This window comes from Gadus chalcogrammus, chromosome 1 (genome assembly GCF_026213295.1).
Source record: "Gadus chalcogrammus isolate NIFS_2021 chromosome 1, NIFS_Gcha_1.0, whole genome shotgun sequence".
Lineage (NCBI taxonomy): Eukaryota > Metazoa > Chordata > Actinopteri > Gadiformes > Gadidae > Gadus > Gadus chalcogrammus.
In genome coordinates this window covers 20226030-20237351 of record NC_079412.1, presented here as the reverse complement: position 1 = coordinate 20237351, position 11322 = coordinate 20226030, and the positions used below count along the sequence as shown (strand labels likewise).

Sequence of the window (11322 nt, the reverse complement as noted above, 5' to 3'; positions counted from 1 at the left end):
TCGGAAGTCCCGCCCTCTCTATCGCCGCTAGTCCCGCCCTCTCTCACGCCAGTAATGCTTATCGGGATAACCCCGTTCCACGAGCTCCGTCTTGTGGTTAGACCGCCGTGGAACCAGTTGAAGTCTTTACGCAGTGGTCCTTTGTTGTGGGTATACGTGCACTACAGCATGGATTAATCATGAATAAATATTTCAAAGCTCCGTGATACTAGCATTGATTGTTTGGGTGTTAACAAAAAAGGAAATGTCGTAGTTGCTGTACCATCCGGTCCCATGGTGTAATGGTTAGCACTCTGGACTTTGAATCCAGCGATCCGAGTTCAAATCTCGGTGGGACCTCGCCCTTTTGGGGTGTCTGCGAAGTTAAGCTATTTCAATAAACTAGTGAATATAGGCCGTTTTGTACATATCGCCTACATCTGCTATTGCTTGGTTGAGTGATTCATTTATTTTCATTACAACATACCTATCTTTGGTTGGTTATTGTTGACTTTTATGTATTTTGCTACATAGGGAAATTCATAAAGTTTGTCTCTAAATTAAACCATAAGATCTCACAAAATCGGGTATTCAACATTATATTTATTGTCACTCATAACTCAGAGTTAGTCATCAAATATTTACAAAGTAGATAATAATATTCAAAAAGTCAACCATTCCCACAAAATCTCCCTTAACATCTGTTGGAATGTTTCGCAGGTATCGGATAACCTTTATTTGATTTAATTGCAGTAGAAAACCTCTCGTTGGCCATTTCATACAAGTATGCAGTAATAATAAAACTCTTGAAAAATAAAAGTTCATGGCAACGACGATACAAAGCGTTATAAATAGTGGCGCATTTCCTCAATTATTTGACCGATAGTAATACAATAACAACGACGCACAAGTATAGGAACATTAGTAATACTGTGTTGGGCTTTGTAATATTTAAGTGTCCTGATAATCTGCATTACATAACTGACTGCTTGGGACTTTTATTTTGAAACCAGCGGCTGGTTTTGGCCTCCGATAAGAAAACAAACCATTTCAGGACTTGTTGTTTATAACTGGTGGCTATTTTTACACTCGGTTTCGTTCCGAAGAATCCCCCGTTCCCTCCTGTAGTCAGAACGCTGGCTCACACACACAAGATGATACACATATGATAAAGAATATAAAAACACAAACCCTCCCTCTGTATGGCAGCGAACACTCTGGTGAACAGAGTCTGAGGGGATGGCTACTCCGTAGAGTGGACAGCAGGCTGGGTCTGATGGGTCCTGTCTGCATACATTACATACATTAATACATGACACTGGGCTGTGCTTAAACACAGGTTTCAAACCCACAGCTCTCAGTTGAACCATAGCTGATCGCCACAGTGTAACATGTGTACGCTGAAATGAGCAGGACGGTGGAGAGTATAAAGAATATGAGGCGGAAGTATAATACAGCACATGTGCAACACAATGTATAACACATGGTTAAAATAGACCCCGAGCTGGACTGAAGCCCTTCTCTCACTGTGCCTGTGTGTGTGTGTGTGTGTGTTTGTGTGTGTGTGTGTGTGTGTGTGTGTGTGTGTGTGTGTGTGTGTGTGTGTGTGTGTGTGTGTGTGTGTGTGTGTGTGTGTGTGTGTGTGTGTGTGTGTGTGTGTGTATTGTGTGTCTGTGTGTGTGTGGTGTGTATTGTGAGTTTGCGCGTGTGTGTGTGTGTGTGTGTGTGTGTGTGTGTGTGTGTGTGTGTGTGTGGGGTGTGTATTGTATTGTGTGTGTGTGTGTGTGTGTGTGTGTGTGTGTGGTGTGTATTGTGAGTTTGCATGTGTGTGTGTGGTGTGTGTATTGTATTGTGTGTGTGTGTGTGGTGTGTTTGTGTGTGTCGTCACTGCGTGTCTGAGCATGTGGATGAACAGCAGCTGTGGTCTCTCTTTAGGTCATTGCGTACAGAAAACAACAAACCCAAATGAGACAAAATACTACAAATAAAGACATAAAAAACTACAAATGATAACAAAAACCGAGCTCCACCATCTTGACTTCCGCCGCCCCAGCGCTGCCCCCTGGTGGGCAGACCCCCTGGTGGGCAGACCCCCTGGTGGTCAGACGCCCCCTGTGGGTCTGCTGCCCCCTGGTCTTCAGACGCCCCCCGGTGGTCAGACGCCCCCTGGTGGTCAGACGCGGGTGGTCTCGCTGATCCCGGGGGTCTGCTGCTTCTGTTGCTGCGGTCCGGCCTCGCCGTCCCTCCATTGGCCGTTGGTCTGCGCCAGCTCCTTTGGGGGCGGACCCAGGGGGCGTGGCTCGTCGGGGGGCGGGGCCACCAGCGGGGGGCTGGGCTTCAGGCTGATGGGGGCCTGGCCGGTGTCGGACATGGTGAAGGAGGAGGTGCAGTAGTGCGAGCTGGAGTGGAAGTTGGAGTGGACGGGGTTCTTCTCCCACACGATCTGCCACTGGGCCCACTTCCTGCGCAGCGCCGTCTGGGCCTGGAGCACAGGACCAGGGTGTCACGTGCACTGTGCTCACGTGCAATAAACATGGAGCTCACGTCAAGCCCCCCCCCCCCCCCATCTACTCATAGAGAGCCACGTTTGGGATTCACCCATGATCACTCTGATCCCTCTACAGTCCATTTAGTTTGAGGCGCTGTTTCACACTCTGATCGATTTGATTTTTGAATGGTGATAATAAAACGGGGCTCACCTCACTGTTGCAGAAGCAGAAGATGATGGCCACCAGGAGTCCCTACGGAGCAGACAGAGCACAGCAGGAAGTCAGCAAAAATCACAAGCAGAGAGAAAGCTGCGGAGAATGTTGAGGCTTTTGGACGACTAGATACGTTGAGTGGACCCATACGAGCGTCCGGATCCTTCATAACGTTTCACATCGGACCAGGTGTACAGAGAACAGAACCGCTCCCCGTAGAATACTCTCACCACTAGGTGTCGCTGTGGGACAGTAAAACCCCTCTTTGAACCGTTCCTCGCTGTCAAAGTGTTCCAAGTTTCAATTGTGTGCAAACCACAACGGAGATAAGGAAATAGCAGGTCATGAGCTCCCCGCCATTGTTTTAGAGCTAAAGAATGAAATGTAAAACTAAATACAACAATGCAAGAAATCAAGAGAGAACTTCCCGCAAATGAGTGCCTGGTTGATTCAGTCCAGACTGGTTTCTCTGGATCCGCCATGTAGGACATCGGGTGGTCCGCGAGCCGAGCACAACCCCCCCCGAACAATACTGAACCCCCCCCCCCCCCCCCCAAAGAAAACTGAACCCCTGCATCTGAACCCCCCCCCACCCCCAACAAATACTGAACCCCGATCCAGCCCAGTGCGTACCTGGAAGTGTGAGAAGATGTTCATGGTGAACTCGTAGACGGCGAAGGCCAGGCGGCCCGTGGGCCGACAGGGCACCAGGATGAACTGGACCCCCAGCAGGGGGATCAGGATGAGGATGGCCCGCACCACCTTCATGTAGGCCGTGGTCTCAGCGCTGTGGGTCACCCTCAGCTTGGTGATCAGCACCCGCACGATGTTCAGCAGGAAGAACAGGTTCACCTGGAGGGGGGGGAGGGAGGGGGGGTGAGGGGGAGAGAGAAGGTGGAGGGGGAGGGGAGGGGTGAGGGGAGAGAGGGGGGGGAGAGAGAGGTGGGAGGGGGGAGAGGGAGGGAGGGGAGAGGGGGAGGAAGGGAGAGGGGGGGGGAGAGGGGGAGGGGAGGGAGGGGAGAGGGAGGGAGAGAGGGGGAATGGGAGGGGAGGGGGGAGGGAGGGAGGGGGAGGGAGAGAGGGAGGGATAAAGAGGGAGAGAGGGAGGTAGTGGAGAGGGGGAGGAAGGGGGAGAGGGAAGTGGAGAGAGAGAGGGAGGAGGGAGAGAAAGGGAGGGAGGGGGGAGAGCGGGAGGGAGGGGGAGAGGTAGAGAGGGAGGTAGGGGAGAGGGGGAGGAAGGGAGAGGGGGAGAGGGAGGGGGAGAGAGAGGGGGGGAGGGAGTGGGAGGGAGAGATCGGGAGGGAGGGAGAGGTCATTGTTGGATGAAAGAGAATATAACTTAAGACAAAGAAATATCATTTGACGTTAGGGAATGATTGTACATGATGTTTATTCACAAGGACAAAGAACCTCTTCAAACAGAAATGGCGGATTTATGGCTGAGAGGGAGAGAGAGAGGAGGTAGAGGTAGAGGGAGAGCGAGAGAGAGAGAGAGAGAGAGGAGGTAGAGGTAGAGGGAGAGCGAGAGGGAGAGAGAGAGAGAGAGAGGGGGGGGAGCGAGATAGACAGATAGATAGGCGGACTCACCAGTAATGCTACATGAATTGGACCATGGATGATGTATAATAGCCGTGTGTTGGAGCTGATCCAGCAACTAAAGAACACACACACATAAACACACAGGCACATACACAAACACACACACACACACACACACACAAAACTCAATGTGCTAAAAGTAGTCTGACTTAAAAATCGTCACAGTCATAAATCTTGTTAACGTCGTTCAAAGTTTTGTCTTACAAGTTCTTCCATGTCTTCCTGAGTCTGATGACTGTGTCATGTTAACTAAGTCTTCCTGAGTCTGATGACTGTGTCATGTTAACCAAGTCTTCCTGAGTCTGATGACTGTGTCATGTTAACTAAGTCTCCCTGAGTGTGATAGCTGTGTCATGTTAACTTATTTACTTGTCGTTATAAAACATCCCTCGCCCCACAGCATACGTAACGGCAGGAATGATGGGAAAACCTGAAAAAGAAGGAAAGGTTTGGATTACACACATGAAGATGGCTGATCTCGTGCAGGAGACGCAGAAGTAACAGGAAGTAGTTGTTGAGTGTCTAGTGTCTGAGTACTAATGAATGAGAGCGAACACCAGTAACGCTCGCAGGCTCATTAGGCACTCATTTATTCACTCATTCATTCATTCATAAGGGCTTGTTGTTCAACACTGGAGACCTATTAGCTGCGGAGCACAGGGGGATGATGAGAGCTTCTGTGAACCACACATGGTGTCAAACATATCTGGGCACAGTGATAATGCACTCTGACCACAGTGATACAGCACTCTGAACGCAGTGACACAGCACTCTGAACACAGTGATACTGCACTCTGAACGCAGTAGTATTGCACTCTGAACACAGTGGTACTGCACTCTGAACGCAGTGATACAACACTCTGAACGCAGTGACACAGCACTCTGAACACAGTGATACTGCAGTCTGAACGCAGTGACACAGCACTCTGAACACCGTGATACTGCACTCTGAACACAGTGATACTGCACTCTGAACGCAGTAGTATTGCACTCTGAACACAGTGGTACTGCACTCTGAACGCAGTGATACAACACTCTGAACGCAGTGACACAGCACTCTGAACACAGTGATACTGCACTCTGAACACAGTGATACTGCACTCTGAACACAGTGATACTGCACTCTGAACACAGTGATACTGCACTCTGAACGCAGTGATACTGCACTCTGAACGCAGTAGTATTGCACTCTGAACACAGTGGTACTGCACTCTGAACGCAGTGATACAACACTCTGAACGCCGTGATACAGCACTCTGAACACAGTGGTACTGCACTCTGAACACAGTAGTATTGCACTCTGAACACAGTGGTACTGCACTCTGAACGCAGTGATACAACACTCTGAAAGCAGTGACACAGCACTCTGAACACAGTGATACTGCACTCTGAACGCAGTGACACAGCACTCTGAACACAGTGATACTGCACTCTGAACACAGTGATACTGCACTCTGAACACAGTGATACTGCACTCTGAACACAGTGGTACTGCACTCTGAACACAGTAGTATTGCACTCTGAATACAGTGACACTGCACTCTGAACGCAGTGATTGTCTTGAAGTCCTTCAATTGAGTCTTGAATGATTCTGATCATTTCTGAGCACGTTAGCTTTAGCATGTTAGCGCTTTTAGCACTATGTTAGCATTAGCATGTTAGCATGAGTAGGTTAGCACCCACCCCAGCCCAGGATGTAGTAGGAGACCAGCTGCTGCTCGCCAACGAACACGGCCACGATGATGAGGGTGTGCAGGTAGATGCCCTGGCACAGCATCCAGAAGTAGCTGGAGGCGAAGGTGTACTGGATGACCACCGACAGGACCTTACAGCTGATCTGCGGAGAGAGGGTGGGAGGAACGTGCAGGGGGTAGAAGGCTCATTCCTGGACCCGAAAGCAACGGAACGTGACCAAACAACCAGAACTGAGCGTGACCAAACAACCAGAACTGAGCGTGGCCAAACAACCCAAACTCGACATAGCCTTGATTAGTGAGACCTGGGAAGCTTCTCTTTGAATAATTAGCAAGAGTTCATGTGTTTCATTGACGGGCGTGGTCGTTTCTAGAGAGAGGTGTGAAAGTGCAGGAACCCTGCCTCAACAGATCCGGTTTCAACATGACTTCCTGTTTGGTAACGGTAACAGGAAGTCAGTCGTTACGGAGCTGCACCGGGGCAGGTTTCAAAGGTTCCAGTGTTGACCGTGGCCTTGCTTGGCCCCGTTCCCCTGACGACCCCCCGCCCCCCCCCCCCTCCCTCATCTGGACCTCAGGTCACATGGTGTCCCGAAGGACCCCCCGGTGGCTCTCCTCTCCTCTGGACCTCAGGTCACATGGTCGCCCCTACGTCCGCCGCGGAGGGATGCGTTCAGGAGTCAAACAACAACGTTGCTCATGGACTTTGGAAACCTTCTACTGTACCCCTGAGCAGACACACTCACACATAGCTACACTTAAAGCACAGTCTCAGGTGCTTTCCACATTGGTTGTTGTGTGATGGTTGTAATGGTTGTAATGGTTGGTGTGTAAGAGTTGTAATGGTTGGTGTGTAATGGTTGTAATTGTTGACGTGTAATGGTTGTAATGGTTGGTGTGTAATAATTGTAATGGTTGGTGTGTAATAGTTGTAATTGTTGATGTGGAATGGTTGTAATGGTTGTTGTGTAATGGTTGTAACGGTTGTTATGGTTGGTGTGTAATGGTTGTAATGGTTGGTGTGTAATGGTTGTAACGGTTGTATTGGTTGGTGTGTAATGGTTGTTATGGTTGGTGTGTAATGGTTGTAATGGTTGGTGTGTAATGGTTGTAATGCTTGTACTGGTTGGTGTGCGACGGTTGCCGTGATGCTTACGGGGTTGCTAGCGACCAGCTCCTGGTTGTTAGGGACGGTGGAGAGCCAGATCACCGTGACAACCGAGTTGAGGATGAAGGACATGAACATGTTCTTGTGGAGGGAGACTCTCTGGCAGCTGAGACTCCTGAGAGGAGCACAGGGGAGAGGCTTAGCCGCTGGAGGTAACGCATCTGAGGGGAATCAGTCTCTCACACTCTTGCAGCACCTCCGATCATCATCCTCTGCAATAATTATAACGCTAACGTTCATTTGAAGGCCAGCATCAAAAGCGAAATCCGAACTGAGCAACTCTAAACCGGATGTGAGAGGGGTGAGGTGAGAGGAGGGAGGAGAGAGGGGTGAGGAGGGAGGGGTGAGGAGAGAGGGGTGAGGTGAGAGGGGTGAGGAGAGAGGGGTGAGGAGGGAGGGGTGAGGAGAGAGGAGTGAGAGACTAAACCACAAAGGCCACGGTGTCACCAGTAAGGGAGGATACTCACTTGAAGTAGGAGAAGATTATCAAAGAGATGAGGAGAGAGATGATGGACAAACCATGACCGAGCAGGGCCAGGTAGAACAGACTGTAGGCCACCTGGAGAGAGAGAGAGAGAGAGAGAGAGAGAGAGAGAGAGAGAGAGAGAGAGAGGGGGGGAGAGAGAGAGAGAGAGAGAGGGGGGAGAGAGAGAGAGAGAGGGGGGGGGAGAGAGAGAGGGAGAGAGAGGGGGAGACAGAGACAGACAGACAGAGACAGACAGAGAGAGAGAGTGAGAGAGAGAGAGAGATGGCATTGTTGGATGAAAGAGAATATAATTTTGAAGACAAAGAAATGTTATTTCACGTTAGGGAATGATTGTACATGACGTATATTCACAAGGACAAAGACGCTCTGAGGAATTCAAAGAGAAGTGGTGGATGTGAGGCTGGATCGCGGAGGCTGACGCACAGACCCTTCACGGTTTCATGAAGGACTCAATGACATTTCGCTGTGCAGTACTTTCTGGTTTGGTCGTGGTCAGAATTCTGGGTTAACAGCCAGTAACACCTCACACATAGGGGGCCATCTGAGTCCACGTCTACATCTCATCCTAGGTCTTTAGAAGGGTGCGTTTGAGCGGCAGTGGCTCAGGAGGTAGAGCGGGTTGACTTTTAACCAGAAGGTTGCTAGTTCGATCCCCGGCTCGAGCGTCGACGAGTCCCTGAGCGAGACATCTCACCCTGACCGCGCCTGACGAGCTGGCTGTCGCCTTGAATGGCCGTCGACGTGTGATTGTGCGTATGAACGGTTGAATGTCACTTTGGATGAAAGCTCAGGAGCTCAATGCCCTCATTGTAGATCTAGATGCATTTAAGGTGTCGCTTCGGCCCAGGATCAATCCAGAGCACCCCTTTGCACCCCGCTTCCATCCCTCCAACACTCAGGCGTTCCGGGGGTACGCGGGGGGCAGTTACCTTCAGCTTGCCCTTGGTGTAGGCCGCGCACTGGGTGTAGTTGGACCACACCCTGTTGCTCTCCGGGTGGTGGAACCACGTGCCGTCGGGGTTACACACCTTGGTCACCTTCTCTGCAGAGGTCATAAGGTCAGAGGGTCATGGGGTCACTAGTGTGTCACTCACTGGGCCTGCCTGCATTGGGGAGATGTGTACTTGGGAAGCAGGTTTACGAGGGGATTGGGTCAAATTCATGGCATGACATGAACACTCTTGCATCGTAAAACATTAGCATTGCATGTGTGCGTTTGCGTGTATGCGGGCGTGCGTGCGTGCGCGCGTTCGTAAACGTGTGTGTGGTTCAGGGTCATACCAGCAGGGTCAAAGTCCTGGAAGTACTCTGGACACATCTGGAGGACTGTCCCCGGCTCGGCGTCCCCCCAGCACAGCCAGCCGTCCCAGGTGCGGTTACAGAAGGTTCCTGCAGGGGGCGCCAATCACACCGCCTTATAGTGCCCCATAGTGCCGCATAGTACCCCGTAGAACCCATAGTACCCCATAGTACCCGCTAGTACTCCATAGTGCCCATAGTACCCCATAGTGCCCCATAGTACCCCATAGTACCCCATAGTACTCCATAGTGCCCATAGTACCCCATAGTGCCCTATAGTACCCCATAGTGCCCCATAGTGCCCCAGAGTGCCCCAGAGTGCCCCATAGTACCCCATAGTACTCCATAGTACTCCATAGTGCCCCATAGTGCCCCAGAGTGCCCCAGAGTGCCCCATAGTACTCCAGATGTACCCCATAGTGCCCTATAGTACCCCATAGTGCCCCATAGTGCCCCAGAGTGCCCCATAGTACCCCATAGTGCCCTATAGTACCCCATAGTACCCCATAGTACCCCATAGTATCTCATAGACCCACTGCCTTATGGTCAGACAGACATAGATACAACTATTAACAACTACTATTACTACTCATGTATGATGCATTAGTTTCTTTTTCAACACTAAGAAGACATTATCTTTTCCCCTCATTTCTCACACTAGAAGTGCTCTCAGAGTTCCCATCAATAATCAATAAAAAACAATCCATACGGACACATAATGTTGTGTTCTCAACTCCACTGTAGCGTATCATAGGACCAGTATGACCCCCCCCCCCCCCCCCCCCCCCCCCCCCTCATCCCCCCAAATACACAGAAGCAGAAACAGCCACAATGCCATAGCAACAATAGACGGAAGCCTGGCGAGGGCTGGAGAGAGGCATGCTGGGAAACGGAGAGTAAAATAACATCGGATAACTTATTTACTGAGCAGGAAAACTCAGACAAAGAGCAGGCCTTCCTCTGATGACATCACACACTTCCTCTGCTTCCTCAGTCTCTCTCTCTCTCTCTTCGTCTCTCTCTCGCCCTCTCTCTCTCGCCCTCTCTTCGTCGCCCTCAACCTCTCCCTCTCTCTCTCTCGCTCTCTCTCTCTCTCTCTCTCTCTCTCTCTTCTCTCTCTCTCTCTCTCTCCATCTCCTCTCTCTCTCACCCCTCCTCTCCTCGGCCGCTCATCCCTCTCTCTCTATCTCTCTCTGACTCTCTCTCCTCTCTCACTCCCCTCCCCTCTCTCCACCTCTCTCTCCTCTCTTCCCTCAAAATCTCTCTCCTCTCCGTCCACTCTCTCTCTCTCTTTTTCCCTCTCGTCTCTCCTCTCTCTTCTCTCTCATCTCTCTCTCTCCCGCTCCCCTCTCTCCTCTCGATCTCTCAATCACAATTTTGGCGCGCTCTCTCCCTCTCTCTCTCCTCTCTCCCTCTCTCGCAGTCTCTCTCTCTCCTCCTCCTCCTCTCGTCTCTCTCTATCCATCTCATCTCAGGTCTCTCTCTCTCCTCTCTATCTCTCTCTCTCTCTCCCGGTGTTACATGTCCTGTTTACATCCAGCTCTCTTTCTCCCCGTCTGTCTGCCTGTCTGTTTGTGTTTTGTTATCTCCCCTGTTGTCAGCCTGTGTCTCTTCCAGGTCTGACTCCAGATCAGCACAGTCAACCAAAACGACTGCGGCCATCACACGGTTCCTATGACGATGAGCAGCCCGTCCTGGTTAATCAGGTGTATTCACCGTCGTCGTGGCGCGGGGCCTGTCTGTGAGGCGGGGCCTGTCTGTGGCGACTCACCGTTGCCTTGGCGCGGGGGGTCCTCGTTGATCTTCATGTAGCACTCGAACTGGGCGGTCAGGATGTGACTCTGCGTGGCCGGCAGGCTGCTGTTGTCCGGGTCCCCCTCCTCCTCCCCCAACCCCCCTAGCCCCATCACGGCCGTCGTGCCCCCCACAAACACGTCCTCCCCCCGGCACCCCTGGGGAGAGAGACACAGTCATAACGTAATCATAGTGTTGATCATGATAATAATGATTTTAACTCATAGTGTTGATATTGATAATAGTTATATTACATCATAGTGTATATCATGATAAGAATGATATTAACTCATAGGGTTGATCATGATAATAATGATATTAAATCATAGTGTTGATCATGATAATAGTTATATTAAATCATAGTGTTGATCATGATACACAGTGTTGATCACACTCACACACACACACACACACACACAGAAACACAGACACACGCACGCACGCACGCACGCACGCGCGCGCGCACGCACACACACACACACACACTCACACACGCACACACACACACACACACACACACACACACACACAGGCCTCACCTGAGCCAGCAGAGCCAGCAGTGACAGAGTCCAGATGTTCCTCATCTTGGCTCTGTGAAGG

At 50.8% G+C, this 11322-nt stretch overlaps 1 protein-coding gene, 1 long non-coding RNA gene and 1 other non-coding gene across 3 annotated transcripts in view; 1 reads left to right on the top strand and 2 right to left on the bottom strand.

Annotated features, from left to right (window-relative positions):
- Nucleotides 1–267: 267 nt before the first annotated feature.
- On the top strand, nt 268–339 carry trnaq-uug (transfer RNA glutamine (anticodon UUG)). The gene has a single exon. It is a non-coding gene; the product is annotated as a tRNA-Gln (tRNA).
- On the bottom strand, nt 318–10835 carry LOC130381610 (calcitonin gene-related peptide type 1 receptor-like). The gene is made up of 11 exons (XM_056589330.1): nt 10700–10835; nt 8911–9018; nt 8559–8671; nt 7610–7701; nt 7131–7257; nt 5964–6117; nt 4650–4710; nt 4269–4335; nt 3315–3533; nt 2679–2720; nt 318–2461 (listed from the first exon to the last, which is right to left on the bottom strand). Exons 1-11 carry the CDS (start codon nt 10833–10835, stop codon nt 2153–2155), a joined length of 1428 nt encoding a protein of 475 aa, XP_056445305.1. The 3' UTR covers nt 318–2152.
- A 4-nt stretch (nt 10836–10839) lies between these two features.
- LOC130391490 (uncharacterized) overlaps nt 10840–11322 on the bottom strand; it is a 14438-nt gene continuing 13955 nt past the window's right edge. Inside the window, exons 2-3 of the long non-coding RNA XR_008896905.1 lie at nt 11262–11313; nt 10840–10880 (exon numbers count right to left, since the gene is read on the bottom strand). This is a non-coding gene — a long non-coding RNA (uncharacterized LOC130391490). The remainder of the gene's footprint in view (nt 10881–11261; nt 11314–11322) is intronic.